This window comes from Somniosus microcephalus, chromosome 13 (genome assembly GCF_052327205.1).
Source record: "Somniosus microcephalus isolate GS21.2 chromosome 13, FLI_Smic_1.0, whole genome shotgun sequence".
In the NCBI taxonomy this organism is placed as follows: Eukaryota; Metazoa; Chordata; class Chondrichthyes; order Squaliformes; family Somniosidae; genus Somniosus; species Somniosus microcephalus.
Genome location: NC_140999.1, coordinates 17,382,670 through 17,399,812, shown reverse-complemented (window position 1 = coordinate 17,399,812; position 17,143 = coordinate 17,382,670). Strand labels below are relative to the sequence as shown.

Sequence of the window (17,143 nt, the reverse complement as noted above, 5' to 3'; positions counted from 1 at the left end):
GGAGGGAGGGGGGGAGGGGCAGGCCGGGGGGGGGAGGGGGGGGGGGAGGGGCAGGCCGGGGGAGGGGGGGGGGGGAGGGGCAGGCCGGGGGAGGGGGGGGGGGGGGAGGGGCAGGCCGGGGGAGGGGAGGGGGGCAGGCCGGGGGGGGGGGCAGGCCGGGCCTGGTCAGTTACTGGGGGGGGGCAGGCTAATCCTAGACACGGTGGGGGTCGGGAAAATATCAGGTGTCTGAATGCGCTTCAATAGTGTGATGTTAAATCTGCGGTAATTCTGTGCGCATTTGTAGTGTATATGTGCAGTTGCTAAAATATAGGCTGCTATCTCGCTAGGCTGCGCAACCTACATTTTCCTTCCTGGCTGCTTTGCTGTGCTCCCACCCTGTGTCTCCCTGGATTTGGTTTAGAAAATATGGCCCCCCTAGAATATATGCCCAATGGTGTGTGACTTGGCAGAGAACTTGTCGGTGATGATGATCTCATGATATTGCTGCTTGCTTGGTGGTAGAGGTCACAGGGCTGGGAGATGCTGTTGAAGTAAGCTTGGATTGGACATGCATCGATGCAGAAAGTGAGTATAAACCCAGGTGGCTAGTTCCTATCTAGGAATTCGAGCACGTCAAAGCCAAGCAGTGTAAAAAGAAACCCTCCGAGGTTCTCTTGCACCACTTTTAGTTTGCTGAAGTACAGCTCCAGCCAAAAGTGTTTAGGCTGTCCATTTGACCACCAGGGAACTTTTTAAAATTTCGTATGAATATGTATTTTAACATAAAGGGACAAGGTGGACATAGCCCATTGCTGTCTGCTAACATCAAACATTAGCTGGTATAAACAAGGAACTGCAAAGCTAGAGAGAAAAATGCTGGAAACACTTGGGCAGGTTAGGCAGCATCTGCAGACATGTTGGCATTTCGGGTGTTGAACCAACTCTCGTTTTGATGGCCGGGTTCACACCTGCAATGTCAACTTGTCAGTTCCCTCCACAGGCACTGCCTGACTTGCTGAGTGTTTCCAGCATTTTTTCTGTTTTTTATTGAACGTTAGTTGCTGGTGGGGAGCTGCTACCCGCGTCCGAGCCTGCATGCACGGAGCTCGAATCGCGCTGCATCATGTCATCCTGCCGACATGTCTGTCACCGCTAACCGCAGCCCGAAAACTGCACAGGTGGCTACCTGAGACTGAGGAAACTGTTTGGACAGCGCACCAGACGCCCGCGGACCTGGGCCCCAAAATTCTGCCTTTTTAGTTGGAGCCTCTCTGAACTGAAAGCCGAATGTGTCGGAGAGCCGGAATTGATGTCTGGGGATAGACACGTGGCAGCGAGAGATTGGGAAAAGTAGGCAAGCTGGCCCTGAAACAAGCCAGCAGTGTCACTTGACTGGTTTCCAGTAGCTTTCAGCTCATGTATTGAAGGAATTCCCAAGTTTTCCTTTTTTTAATTTGTAGAACTTTGCATCCTGAATTTCTAAACAATTTTCCCCTATTTGCAAAAAAGTTTGTCGCCTAAGTTTCAGCTATTTTTGGAAGCTTACGAGGGAGATATGGTAATTTTCTTTTAAGCATACTGTTGTTTGCTTTGGATAAAGTAAAGCAAGACTGAAAGATGTGGCAGCAACAATCTCTTGTGGGTTTTTTTGGCAGATACTTTTCAAGGGTTTCAAAAAGGTTGGGATAAGTAGCCTCCCACCCAATTAATGATTGACGCACAGGCAAAAGTTAGGTAAGTATTTGTTAAAGGAGGGGGGGTCACGAGCAGAGAGCTTAGATGGCTTTAAAAAGCAAGTGTTCTCCTTCGGATGTTGACGCTTGGCACTCTGCCAGACTTGTAAACAGAGGTGTGCAATGACGCATCAACGTACGGCATGTTGTGCTTTTATCAAAACTCGATTTGAAAGTTGTCTACCAGTGCCAAAAAGATAAGTTGCAGTAGTTTGCACTGGAGCAGTTTTATAGCTTTTTAAAAATCATTTTCTCCCGTGACCAATTCAGAGGCTGCTGTAGCAGGTATGCTCGTTACCTGGAAACTTCCCAGAAGCGGTGACTGGATCCCTTGTAGGATAACTGGCATACAGTAGGGATTAGAAAGGAAACTGTTCAAATCTCTCTGTGGCCTCACCCCTCCCTATCTCTGTAACCTCCTACAGCTCTCTGAGAAGTCTGTGTTCCTCCAACTCTGGTCTCTCGTGCATCCCTCCCCCACCCCACCATTGGCGGCGGTGCCTTCAGCTGTCTAGGCCCTAAGCTCTGGAATTCACTCCCCATACCTCTTCGCCTCTCCACCTTTAAGACGCTGCTTAAAACCTGCCTCTTTGATCAAACCTCAGAAAATGCTGGAAATGCTCAGCAGGTCAGGCAGCATCTGTGGAGAGAGAAACCGAGTCGACGTTTCAGGTCGATGACCTTGCGTCGGACTTTGCTCACTTGCCTTAATGTCTCCTCCTTTGGCTTGGTGTCAGGTTTTTGCCTGACTGCACTCCTGTGAGGGGTCATGGGATGTTTTACTACGTTAAAGATGCTATATAAATGCTGCTTGTTGTGGTAGTGGGAGGAGGGAATGCTGAGTCTGGGGGTGGGATGGATTGGAAGTTAGGATCTATAGGCAAATGAATTGAGTGGGTTAAATGTTGGGAGTCCTAAACTATTCAAATTTGAGTAATGCAATTTTGAGGTAGATGGAGAAAAAGTACACTTGGTTTTGTCTTGGACTGAAGTTATGCTCTAGTTGGTCACACATAACCGTTGGCTCAGTTTCGACGGTTAAACAGCTACGTTCTCGAACGCTTCTCGATTGAGTTAGTTATGGAAGATTTTGGGTTTGGTTATGCAAATGAGTTTGAGTAGAAACCTGAACCATAACTTCACTTTGGGGAAAACTAGCGCAATTTGTGCCCGGATTGACAATTGCGCCCAAAGCAGAAACTTGACCCCTTTTATACCCAAGATAAGAACATAAGAAATGGGAGCAGGAATAGGCCACTTGGCCCCTTGAGCCTGCTCCGCCATTCAATAAAGATCATGGCTGATCTTGGGCCCAAAGCCACTTCCCTGCCTGCTCCCCATAGCCCTTCATTCCCTTATCTTGCAAAAATCTGTCTATCTCCCCCTTAAATGTATTTAATGACCCAGCCTCCATGACTCTGGGGCAGAGAATTCCACAGATTCACGACCCTCAGAAGAAATTCCTCCTCGTCTCCATCTTATTCTGAGACTATGCCCCCTTGTTCTAGATTCCCCGGCATCTACCCTGTCTAACTCCTTCAGAATCTTATGTTTCAATAAGATCGCCTCTCATTCTCCTAAATTCCAATGAGTATAGGCCCAACCTGCTCAACCCTTCATCATAAGTCAACCCCCTCATCTCTGGAATTAACCTAGTGAATCGTCTCTGAACTGCCTCCAATGCAAGACCCCATCTGCTTGCTCCTCTTTCAAGTGGAGGTTAACAATCCCACTGTTCAAAGAAGAGTAGGGAATTCTTTAGTGTCCTGGCTATCATGCCTCTCCACCAACACCAATAAATTTAAAAAAAAAAAAAAAAAAAAAAATTGATTGGTCATTCATTGAGAAGAATGCTTCTAAGTTTTCCTATATAACACACCAATTTGAAGATGTTCATAGTTTGTAAAGTGCTCTGCAATGGAGAAGCAAGTGGGTGCTTTCATCACTGGGCAAATTAAGGTCCTATTTTTAATTTCAATAGTATATCAGTGTTCCATAATCTCATGATGATGTGATTTGTAGTGATGTATCAAACGGTTAAGCCAGATAACCATAGTTGGCGAGAAGGACCACTATGCCAGAAAATTAATCTTGTTCCGCACAGGAGTTGCAAACAATTATTTTCTGGATAATCTTCATGCCTATTGTAAAAATTGTTCTTGGTGCTTAATACATTTGTCTGACTGTTAAAGCCTAAAATGAAGTCTGCTGCCTTCCAAAGATGAGGATCTCTTGGAGGCACAGGATGGAACCATGGGCTGAATAATCTGAAAAGGGTGCTTTTTGTTACCTGAACATGCCTTTTAATTTGACCTTGTTATCAAGGCAAGTGCCAGCACTCTTGGGACATGGGGATGTAGGGCTCGTCTAAGAGTATTCTGAAATGCAAGGCCAAAAATAAAGTAAATTCCACTTGGCAAAAGTGACCCTGGCCATTGCGTGGATGTGGACTTGGAGAAATTCTGTTTCCGGGAACCAAATATTTGAAATAATTGCCTACACTTTCTACCACCCACATTCTGGCTCCACCAAAAAGGGACAAGCCACTTCTTTCACTGTCTGCTTGTATTTTTAGTGCTGTTAAAATGAGCCAAACTCCGGCTTCAGTTTTGTAACATCAGTGAGTACAGAACTAGAATGGTTGGTTATAGAACAAATTTCCAGGTTTTTTTTTTAAGATTGTTCCTCAATTTGACACTCTGATGGCTCACTGGGTAAATGAGAAGCAGGGAGGTTCTAGGCTTGGTAAGCAGTGACAGGATTGGACAAAGTCAACATGGATTTACAAAAGGTAAATCATGCTTGACTAATCTACTGGAATTTTTTGAGGATGTAACTGGTAAAATAGATAAGGGAGAACCAGTGGATGTAGTGTATTTGGACTTTCAGAAGGCTTTCGATAAGGTCCCGCATAAGAGATTAGCGTGCAAAATTAAGGCACATGGGATTGGGGGCAAGGTATTGACTTGGATAGAGAACTGGTTGGCGGACAGAAAGCAGAGTTGGAATAAACGGGTCATTTTCCGAGTGGCAGGCAGTGACTAGTGGGGTACAGCAAGGATCGGTCCTAGGACCCCAGCTGTTCACAATATATATTAATGATCTGGACGAGGGAATTGGATGTAATATCTCCAAATTTGCAGATGACACAAAGCTGGGTGGGAGGGTAAGCTGTGAGGAGGATGTCGTGAAACTCCAGTACGATTTGGACAGATTGAGTGATTGGGCAGAAACATGGCAAATGCACTATAATGTGGATAAATGTGAGGTTATCCACTTTGGTGGCAAAAACAGGAAGGCAGATTATTATTTGAATGGCAATAGATTGGGAGAAGGGGAAGTGCAAAGAGACCTGGGTGTTCTTGTGCACCAGTCGCTGAAGGTAAGCATGCAGGTGCAGCAGGCGGTTAAGAAGGCAAATGGTATGTTGGCCTTCGTAGCAAGAGGGTTCGAGTACAGGAACAAGGATGTCTTGCTACAGTTGTACGGGGCCTTGGTGAGACCGCACCTTGAGTATTGTGTGCCGTTTTGGTCGCCTTACCTGAGGAAGGACGTTCTTGCCATGGAAGGAGTGCAGCGAAGATTCACCAGGCTGATACCTGGGATGGCAGGAATGACGTATGAGGAGAGATTGTGTCGATTGGGCTTATACTCACTGGCGTTTAGAAGATTGAGAGGGGATCTCATCGAAACCTATAAAATTCTGTCAGGCCTGGACAGACTAGATGCAGGAAGGATGTTTGATGGCCGGGGAGTCCAGAACCAGGGGTCATAGTCTAAGGATAAGGGGTAAGCCATTTAGGACTGAGATGAGGAGGAATTTCTTCACCCAGAGAGTGGTGAACCTGTGGAATTCTCTGCCACAGGGCGGTGGAGGCCAGTTCATTAAATATATTCAAAAAAGAGTTGGATATATTTCTTAAGGCTAAAGGGATCAAGGGATATGGGGAGAAGGCAGGGACAGGGTACTGAATTTGGATGATCAGCCATGATCTCATTGAATGGCGGAGCAGGCTCGAAGGGCCGAATGGCCTACTCCTGCTCCTATCTTCTATGTTTCTGTTGAGACCTGGGCTCTGCTAAATTCATTGCCCTCCAAAGGGAGTGGGCCAGTGGGAGGGAAATCATCCCTGGTCCTGGTTGTTGCCTATTATTGACAAGTGAGAGTGAGGATCAGATTTTGGGGGCGGAGGTTTGGGTACAAGAGGAAATCCCAAGCCGGACAAACCTCCTGATGACACTCGATGTCCAGGCATGTGTGTGGTTTTTTTAATTGGCCATTTAGGTGACATACTGGAGAGCTGGGAGGGCCTCGAATGGAACTGAACCCCGATATGAGTCAGAGCCTAGGTCCTAAGTCTGATTGCTTAAGCTAACGATGCTAGTTATGTTCATCTAGTTTGCATTAAACTGTTATGTGAATTTGAAAAAAAAAATAGAAAATGTTGCTGAACTTGTGATATTTCCTGAATTAAATCAGTTGACCAGTGGTTAAAATCCCTCTATTCAAGATTTGTAGATTATCCCCATGTGTTGCATTCAAACCAGTATCTGTGGCTTTTATTTTGAATGTTTGTTGCTCTGCTAATGTGTGGTTTTGTTTTATTTCAGTACTATGAGATGTCATATGGCCTCAATCTTGAGATGCATAAACAAGTAAGTACAAGAGGAAATGAAAGCCTTTGATGAGGTTAATGAATGGAATAATTGCCTGTCATCTGCAGTTCACACACGAAACCAAGAGTATGTGGGTAGCATGAATGTAAATCAGTATTTGGTTTTGCAATTCCTCCCCCAAAGCTTGGCCTGCAAGGCCTAGATGTTGGCAGATGGCTGTTTCACATTCATTTTGGAAGAATTGTGTTTTTGTAATGATAGGAAACAGTTTTTCTGGTAATTGTAGAACAGATGGGAGTGGGGGGGAGAGAGACTCTTGAGTTGGTAAATTGCAGTCAGCAGACCCTTCAATTTTAAGGGGGAGGTGGTGAAGAATCTGGTTTTCTACTTACTGGACATTTTAATTGTGAAATTAATTTTGACCTAGAATGGCTTTATTTGATCATATGGCTAGTGCGTGCATTTAATGTGTTTGTAAAAATCTAGCGACGACTTGCTTGTGTTTGCCAGCATTCTTCCTTCTCTGTTGAAGGTGGGAATGGTTTCACGGGTGCCCTTTGGTACCTCGCCCAACTAGCCATTCTTCATGCAGAAGCCAAGATGGCGAGTGCTGACGGTCCACTCTTGCTGAGCAAGATCCGCTCACTTGATAGCTGTACACACCCAGCAGGGGTTCCTGGATACTGATGCGTAGGTTCCCAGCTCGGAGACACCTGGAACATTATTTAGTGCAATAGTCTTCCTTTCTCTCCCCTCGCCTTTCTTTCACTAACTCACCCTGAGATCAGTTTCCTCAGCACAGACCAGAATCGAACCCATGAGCTTCTGTGTGGTTTAATTCACCACCTAGGACCACTTTTGTGATGAGGGCCTGCAACCTCATGGCATTTTTTTCCCCCCCTAATTGCTACAAGTCGTGTGTGGTTTTTTTTTTTTTTTTTTTTCCTAGCTTTAAGCGCTCTGGGCATGTGTATCTCTGCTCTCCTTGTTGGGTTCAATCAGCCTTCAGCATTTGGTGGTCCAGTATCTTGGGTTCTCAAACTAATATTTTAACTCTTAAAATTCTACGGTCACAGCTGTAAATGCAGCTTCCATTGTTTGTTACCCTTCATGTTTGCTCCTTTCTCCATTTCCAAATCCAGTCTTGCTTGTTAGCTTCTCTAGAGCTGGAGAAGGGAGGCTAGTTGGTGCATCATTTCTGTGCCAGCTGTTTCCTGTCTTCATAGTCCTGTATCTTCCTCTGAAATATTGATCCAATTTTCCCCAGAAAGATGCAATGGTCTTTGCCTTATCTACCTAACCCTCCCCCAGTGGAAAAGTGTTCCATGCTTCAACAACCCTCCGTGTGAAATTTCTCTTAACATCTCGGTTTGCTCTTGGTGACAATTTGAAGTTACTGACACCCCAACCAGAGGAACTAGGCTTTCTTTTCTACATGTTGCTTCTTGGCAACATCCTCTTGGCATGGGCTCAGTTGCCACATGTACATTTAGCTCAGTCAGTAGCGCTCTTGCTTCCAAGTTGGAATGCGATGGGTTCAAGTTCTAGGTCTTGAGCACATAATCTAGGCTGGCACGTCAGTTCAGTGAAGGGTGCGCTTTAATGATGCATTTGCTCTTTTTTTTGAATAAGCTGCTAAACCGAGGCCCCACCTACCTGTTCAGGTGGATATAAAAGACCCCATGACTTTTTTGAAGAAAAGCAGGGGAGTTCTCCCTTGGACAGGCTGGCAGTGGGTCAGAGTGTGGTTTTTTTGGAGTGGGGCCCAGGAGTTACCTGCACGTTTGAGTGGTCATCAGTGGTCCCTTTTTAAGGCCTGCAGGTTAGGCCGTTCAACACACGGCACAACAAGATGGAGCATGCATGGGATACCCTCCGTCTGTTTGTACCTGAAGATTACAGTCTGGTTCGTACAACTGGCGTAGGGTGGCATATTTAAGCAGCCTCCTGCTTGTTTCAGGAGGGTGGGTTGCTCACCCATTTACAGGCTTGCTTGAGCCTTGGGTGTTTATGGGGCTGCCAAGGCTCCCCTCTGATTTTCAGTTGCTGGTTGTCCGGTTCTTTAAGTTGAGGAATGGGCTGCGGGCAGTTCTGTATTTTAAAACCCTTCATTCCTAATGCAGCTGGTGCAGACACCTCAAGGGGTTGCTGCCTCAGTTGGGTGCAGTTGCCTCTCAAACATTTGGAGATTGGCATAATTTCACACTCTGCAGTGAATGGCCATGCCCAGCATTGTAGTGATGTTGGAAGTGAGGTACCCAATCACAGCGAGGGGAGAGATTCTTTCCCAACCTCGGGACATCCCAAAGTGCTTTACAGCCAATGAAGTACTTTTTTTTGTTGCAGTATAGTCGCTGTTGTAATGTAGGAAACGGCAGCCAATTTGCACACTGCAAGCTCCCACAAAGAACTACCTGAGGCTGCTCTTGATGATTTTTTTTTTTTTTTTTTTAGACACCAGTTATAAAATAGATTAGGGAAAGGCATAGGAACAGTTACCCTGCTAATGTTTGATCATAAATGTGAGTGATGCTTTATAAAAAAAAAGGGAATGGTACCTTTTTTGAAAGAGGACATGGAATGGAATCTAATCACGTGGCCTTAACATTTATGCTCCCAACTTCTGTTTAAAAAGAGGCTTCCATTCATTTAGTGCTTTCTCGTGTGTCTCAGAAATGTCCCGAAGCATTTTGCATTCAAAGAATGACTTTGCTGCAGTGTCTTGTTCTGTAGGTGAACGTGACATTTTTGAATCTGGCAAGATTCCAGAAACTGATGAAGTAACCAAATATTCTGTTTTTGGTCATTTGAGGTCAGAATGTTGACCATGATACTGGGAGAGCTCTCTGTTCAAATATTTTTTTGGGCTTGTTGATATCCACTGGAAGAGGGAAATGGGGCCTCTCATCCACAACACACTGTGCGCTCGCTCTCGCACTGGAGTACCAGTTTAGATTAGGTCCTTGATTGAGGTTTGAACTGATGACCTCTTGACGCAGAGATGAGAGTGCTGACGATTTTTTTAAAAATGTGACGCTGTGCCAAAGAGCCTTGCAATGACTCATTCCAACCCACTCGCGATCCATTAATCAAATGTTCCTGTATTTAAATAAGCGGATGTGACGTGTGTTGTCAGTGACCTTACTGTGCCAATTGCCTAGGGTGTTTGGTGTAATATTTTGTGCATGTGGATTAAATTTGCTGGAGTATTTGGGGGGGGGGGGAAATTACATGTAGGCAGAAAACTTGTTTAATAAAGGTTACCTTGCAGATTGTATGGACACAGCAGCTGCAGTGCCTCCTCAGCTTGCAGCATCATGGAGAAAACTGTTCAGCTAAGTTGCTACGTCCTAAGGGTTTTTAAGCTTCAGCTATATCTGCACATTTATTAGTGTTTCCATTCTTTTCTGGTTTCTATATGCTTCTGCTTTTATAAGCCTGCTAGTCACGCTCCATTGAGCCTGGTTGCTCATGACCTGTGTGGAATTAAGTCATAGATTGGGCATGTCGAAGTTTCAATCACCTAATCTGTGCTGAGCTAACTGATTTTGGCTGGTACGGGGTGAGATGTTGTTGTTGGATTTTAGCACTTGTGCCAGCGAGGGGGGAGGGGAGGAATCAACCAGAGTTCCCACTTGTAATTCTATCTCGTGACCTGTGCTAGTAAAGGATGTGTGTAAATGGCCAGTGAAAACAGAATTTGACTTGGCCTTGATCGAATAGCCCGCCTACTTCCTATCTCCGCCCATGGTTTGTAACTGCTACCACCTGCCTTTGGGACCATATTGACTGTGCCTTCACTAGGAGAAAACTTTAAAAAAAATTATTTTTAAGAAATGCTGATTGGGCATTTTTTTTTAAATGAAGATTATTCTTGATCTGAGGGTTTGAAAAGTTCTAATCCAGTGGACAGCAATTGTGAATAACGTTTACTATTTGTCCGCTGTGGCTCAGTGGGTAGCACTCCCTCCTGAGTCAGAAGGTTGTGGGGTTCAAAGTCCCACTCCAGGGCCTTGAGCACAAAAATCTAGGCTGACACTTCAGTGCAGTGCTGAGGGAGTGTCGTCTTTCGGATGGGACATTAAACCGAGTCCCTATCTGCCCCCTCGGGCGGATCTAAAAGATCACGGTGCTATTTGGAGAAGAGCAGGGGAGTTACCCCTGGTGTCCTGGCCAATAGTTACCCCTCAATAAACCTTTCTAAAACAGATTATCATGTTGCTGTGTGTGGAATTGGCCACCTTTCCTACATTACGTGGGCAGCACGGTGGCATAGTGGTTAGCACTGTTGCCTCACAGCGCCAGGGACCCGGGTTCGAATCCGGCCTCAGGTGACTGTCTGTGTGGAGTTTGCACATTCTCCCCGTGTTTGCGTGGGTTTCCTCCGGGTGCTCCGGTTTCCTCCCACAGTCCACAGATGTGCGGGTTAGGATGATTGGCTATGATTTATAAAAAAATTTTTTAAAAATTGACCCTTAGTGTTAGGGGGATTAAATACGTGGGGTTACGGGGATAGGGTGGGATATGTGTCGGTGCAGGCTCGATGGGCCGAAATGGCCTCTATCTGCACTGTGGGGTTTCTGTGATTACAACAGTGACTACACTTCAAAAGTACTTCATTGACTAAAGTGCTTTGGGACGTCCAGTGGTCGAGAAAGGCGCTATAGAAATGCAAGACTTTTAAAAATTTGTGCCCTGAGTGAAACTGGACAATGTGTGAAGGTAAAATTTATAATCTCAAGTTGCCTCTGGCCAGCATGTTTGAAACCTCAAATTGGCGATTGTGATGCCAGTCCATATCTAGATAACACCTTGGACTGCATGTGCCTAATGCAAATCTATCTACATACTGGCAGTTGACTCTCTTGTTCAGTGTTGGATATACTGAATTTTTGCATCTGAGTGAACACCAGCTATTTTGTGTGACAATGTAATTATTCATTGTTTTTGTACTGCATATTAAAATATTTGTAAACTTCTTTTTAATGGTGATTATTATGAACACTTGGGGCACTTTAATACAATAGGGAGTATCATTTAAGCTGCAGTGGTAATTTGATGCCATTTTTAAAGTTCCTTAAATGATCGTTTTTAAAGAGCCATCAGAACCTCAAATGAACCATGAAGCTAGTATGAGCTCTTAACTGCATGACCTTAATAATTGAAGCTTTATTCAACTCCCTCCTTGCCCCCGGTACTTTCTCGCATTGCCCGTTGTGTTTTAAGTGCTTACAGCTTCAGTTCTTAATGTAAGAACATAGGAATTGCTAGACGATAAAAGACCTCGGTCCATCTAGTTCACTGTCTACCATCCTGGTAGTGGCATGGTACATTGATAATGGAGTTGTTGTTTAATCATGGCAATCAATCTCTCCTAATTAGTCTACAACAGACCCAGACACGGTGTGGAAAACCCCCTGTGAAAAGCTTTGGGAATCATAGATCCAAAGTCACCTGTTCCATGTAAGCATCCTACTCTTGATGTATATGTCATGTCTCAAATTATTCATATATACTATATCCCAAATTATTATAATTTTCTTACCTAATTTTTGTTTCAAACATTTTCTGCTTCCACCATTTCTCTCGGGAGCCTGTTGCACGGATTTGTCACTCGCTCGCTAAAATCATGGACCCGATTTTTTTAAAAAGGGGAGCATGAAAGGTGCGTGGGAGCCTCAATGCAGGTCTTGACAGCAGGGCCTCATTTAAATAAAAAGTTACCGGAATCCTGCCCAACAATGACCAGAATCACTACTTGGAGTGGGAATTTGGTGCCTGGGACCTGTGGGGAATGAACCCTGACAGTCAGTGGGAGGTGGGGTCTGGAGACAATGGGTGGGTTATTGGTGGTGGAACATTTCAACGCGATTGGCAGAGACCGGGGCTGAGAAGGCCCAAGGACTCCTGAGGGGAGCACTCTTGCTCCTCCAGTCCCACAAAGGAGTTCTAACAAAAGCGAATGTTTAAAACTTGCCTTTGGTCTCTTCTACCCAGTTGGTACCTCCTACCATGGTTCTGCTGCCAGGCTGTAGACCGTGCAGGACTCCCCGTGACGTGAAGTTAATATTGCATTGATGATCAAGGGGACATGAGACAAAATGTTTAAAAAATAAATAAATAAATAAAAAATTTAGGTCAGAAAGCAAGAGTACCTTTTTTCAAATGGAGGGAGGGCTCTGAGACTTTGGAATGCACCACCGGAGTTAGTAATTGAAGCAAGAGACCATGACAACATTTAGGAATAGATTACATAGGTTGTTGAAGGAAAGGGGATGAAGGGATATAGACACAGACTGTGCACGTGGGATTAGGACTACTGGTCATGTGGAGGAGAAGCCCCAACACTGACTAGGCTGAACGATCTTCCCGTGTTGGAATTGCTATGTAATTCTACGGATAGAGTGCCTTTGTGAATTGGGGCGGGATCTTGATTGTGGGAGTGTGACTATTAATGTAATTTTAGGGGAAGTGATAATCTGGTTAGTCTGTTGGTAATCTAAAGGCCACTAAATAATCAAGTGTGAAATTTAAAATTAGCCAGGAAAGCAGCATTTTTTTCTATGCAAAAAATCTATTTTTTCTCTGAACCCTCAAATACATCACTAATTTTGTGCCTTCAACATTTGGATCTTCATATTCCTTTCCTTCACTTGCACATGAAGAAAGTATATTCAATATACCTACAGCTTCATAAAGCCAGTGTAACAACTTTGTTTTCACATGTTATAGGTTTAGAATCGGGGCCATCCTTGAGGTGCCAACTTTTTTGGGGGGCTGTAATTTTTTTAATGAAGATATTGGTTAGCCTTTTATTAAAAAATAAATAAAATTATCTGGTCATTATCCCATTGCTATTTGTGGGACCTTGCTGTGTGAAAATTGGCTGCCGAATTTCCTACATTACAGCAGTGACTGCAATTTGGTTGTAAGGTGCTTTGGGACGTCCTGAGGTCATGAAAGGTGCTTTTCTGTCTTGGCATTTATGGTGTGAAGCTGAGCCATATAGACCAGGACACTTCCAAGATCAGTCCCTTGTCTGCATTGAGTTAGATGATCTCTGCTTGCTTTCTGGGTATATTTTGGCAACAGATTCCCAGGCTGTGATTCTGTTTAATGTGAAAATGCTAGAGGTGCTGCAATTTGGCTCGTGTCCCTTGGCCTATTGACGGGAGAAATATACACCCATGATCAACTATTCATTGATTCCCCACCCACCTGAAGTCAAATTACTTGCTAGTTCTCAATGGTCACAGCATTGGAGGTTTCCCAGCACTCATTAAACCATATCACAGCAGGACTCGAGTCCTTGCAGGGGGGGGGGGGGGGGAAGTGTTTTAAATTGTTAATTGGGAAAATGAACTTTTGTTTTGCTGTCTGGTGGTAGTTTTCAATTTTTGCAATGACTGGGTGGCATTTCCCAAAACTGTCCGGTTCAAACCCGTCTTCAGCTAGAGCGGTCTCTGCAACAATCCAGATGCAAGCTGCAGTATCTGTTCTCGCATTCACATGTATTTGGCAGAGTATGGGTTAACAGTCCCACTATATAACTGAATAAATGGCTAGCAATGAGGACAGTGATTCAGTTGACCGGTTCTGACAGCAGTTCTGAATTGTCATGCGCCTTACCAAAAAGAAAAACCACAAGCCTTAAACTCTTGCCAGCTATTTTCTTTTGGTTTCCCCCCCATATTCTTGCCCTTGCCTGTTAGTCACATGTACCATGGCAGAGGCATCTTTACATGGGGGTGGGGGTGAAGATTTAATCCTATTCGGTCTACAATTATTGTATCTGGATATATTTTGGCAACAGATTCCCAGGCTATGATTCTATTTTTTAATGTGAAAAAAGTCACAGGACCTGCGACGGTATAGCGTAACTGGATAACTTTTTTAAAGAGCCAGCACAAACACAATGGGCCAAATAGCTTCCTTCTGTGCTGCAAGATTCTTTATAGTGGCTGTCTGTTCAGTGGGTAAATGCAGAGTTATGTGGTGTTGAGCATATAAACCATGAAGGTCCCTGTAGCAGTCCTTCGTCTTGAGTTTATTGATTTCTGCTGGACTGTAGTAGTTGGGAGGCAGAGGAGTGGGGGTCAATTGCTAAAAGAAAGACCAAAAAACTTGCATTTATATAGTGCCTTTCAGGACATGCCAAAGTGCTTTACAACCAATGAAGAACTTTTGAGCTGTAGTCACTGTTGTAATGTAGGAAACATGGCAGCCAATTTGTGCACACAAGGTCCCAAAAAATCTCTGATAATGTCCAGATAATTTGTTTAAGCAATGTTGGATGGGATAAATATTGACCAGCTCTTGCAATAGTGCCGTGGGATGTTTTACATCCACCTGAGAGCAGACGGTGCCTCTGTTTAACGTCTCATCCGAAAGACAGCACCTCCGACAGTGCAGCACTCCCTCAGCGTTGCACTGGGAGTGTCGGCCTCATGTGCTCAAGTCTCTGGAGCGGGGGATTGAACCCACGACCTTCTGACTCCGAGGCGAGGGTGCTACCCACTGAGTGTCTTAGTTGAAGCTTGTACATGATATGCTTTCGAATAAATAAACATGTTTTTTTACTGCAGCAATCGATGGAAAAGCTTTCTTTTCCTGAACGTAATAAGGGAAGTCGGTGTGCAGTTAAAACTGGGGGTGGTGGGGAAGTAACCTTGGCGCATAAGCTTCCTCATTTAATTCTCTGTATAGCTTTCTGGGCTTGGTTTCAAAATGAGTTGTGTGTGTTTTTGGAAATTGCTGTGCATGTTGAGGCAATGAAATCTGCACTTTTTTTTTCTCAAAACATCATTACTGGAAAGACTGAAGTAGATTTGTATTTTCTGCTTTGCACTATTTTTAACCTTTCCTATTTTCAGGTTATGGGAGCGCTTCTGTTTTAGGGAAACGCCGTGCGACGCCAGGGCATTGAAGTTGTTTTGACTTCCATCTGATGCCCGTACGAGGGTTCATGGGAGGTATTTTTTTGTGGTGAAACCTTTTATTCACGTGTGTAAAAAGCTGGCCTGGCAGTGACCTCATCGCTCGCAGGTAAATACAGGAATCGGGACTGGCAAATCTCCAGGACGATACAGATGCTGAAAACTGAGCATCAGAGTGAAGTGTTTTTTTTAAAAAAGGCAACATTTTTCTTGCCAGTAGAAGTTTCATCTTAAAAAAAAAAGGAAGACTTGTATTTATTTAGCGCCTTTCACATCCTCCGGATGTCCCAACGTGCATTGCTGCCAATGAAGTACTTTTGCAGTGTAGTCACTGTTGTAATGTAGGAAACTGCACTGTTGTGAATCATCTAATAATTGTTCTTTCATGTCCCACCAAGATTGATTTGGTAGTCTTTAAAATGGTGAGCTCCTGATGTCAGCCTTGGCTCAGTGGCAGCACTCTCTCTCCTCAGGGTTCAAACCCCACTCCTGGACTTGAGTGCATAATGTAGGATGGTTTTTCACTGCAGCTCTGAGGAGTGCTGCACTGTTGGAGGTGCAGTTTTTTGAATGAGATGTTGAACCACAGTCCAATTACCCCCTCTGGTGGATGTAAAAGATCCCATGGCACTATTTGAAGATCTGGGTGGGGTGGAGGGGGAATGGTCTGGTGTGTTGGGGTATCCTTCAACCATAGCGCTTTAATTAAAAAAAACAACTACCTGAGCATTAATCTCCTGCTATTTGTGTGATTCTGCAGTGTACAAATTGGCTGCTACATTTCCCTAGAAATACTGCTATGACTACACTTCTTCAAGAATACTTAATTGGCTGTAAAACATTTGGTGAAAAATGCTATGTAGACCAAGTGAGTTATTTGTTAACTCCTGAATGGATTAGCCTATATTTTCTCCCAATCTTCAGCCAGAAGTGCCAAGTGGATGATCCTGATCGGCCTCCTCCTGAGGTCCCCACCACCACAGAAGCCAGTCTTCAGCCAATTTGATTCACTCCACGTGATATCAAACGGCTGAGTGCACTGGAAACAGCAAAGGCTGTGGTCCCCGACAACATCCCGGCTGTCGGGCTGAAGACTTATGCTCCTGCACTAGCCACACCTCTAGCCAAGCTGTTCCAGTACAGCTACAACACTGGCATCTATCCAACAATGTGGAAAACTGCCCAGGGTATGTCCTGTCCACATAAAGCAGGACAAATCTAATCTGGCTAATTACTGCCCCATCAGTTTACACTCAATCATCAGCAAAGTGATAGGTGTCGTCGACAGTGCTTTCAAGTAGCATTTACTCACCAATAACCTGCTCATTGATGTCCAGTTTGGGTTCTGCCAGGACCACTCTGCTCCAGACCTCATCACAGCCTTGGTCCAAACATGGACAAAAGAGCTGAATTCCAGAGGTGAGGTGAGAGTGACTGCCCTCGACATAAGGCAGCATTTGACGGAGTGTGGCATCAAGGAGCCCTAGTAATACTGAAGTCAATGGGAAGCGGTGGGGGGGAGAAACTCTCCACTGGCTGGAGTCATACCTAGCACAAAGGAAGATGGTTGTGGTGGTTGAAGGTCATTGCTGCAGGAGTTCTCAGGGCTGTGCCCTGGGCCCAACCATCTTCAGCTGCTTCATCAGTGTCTCCTTAGGCAGTCCCTTGAAAACCGAGGATAACTTGCTTCCACATTAAAAATGAGTTTGCAGGTGACTGAGTCCAATGAGGGACCTACAGTCTGTCACAGGTGGGGCAGACGGTGGTTGAAGGGGCGGATGGGTGGGGTGCTTGGGTTGACATGCACTCCTTGCGCTGCCTGCGCTTGGCTTCCGCTTGCTCCCGGCAAAGAGACTCTGTTCGGCGCATTCCCGG

At 44.8% G+C, this 17,143-nt stretch overlaps 1 protein-coding gene across 3 annotated transcripts in view; it reads left to right on the top strand.

Annotated features, from left to right (window-relative positions):
- The window catches only part of LOC147108096 (transducin-like enhancer protein 1), a 184,521-nt gene that overhangs the window by 20,247 nt on the left and 147,131 nt on the right, over nt 1-17,143 (top strand). For all 3 annotated transcript variants that reach the window (XM_086004577.1, XM_086004578.1, XM_086004576.1), the window contains exon 4: nt 6,327-6,371. In XM_086004577.1, coding sequence (XP_085860703.1) covers nt 6,327-6,371 — 45 coding nt within the window. The remainder of the gene's footprint in view (nt 1-6,326; nt 6,372-17,143) is intronic.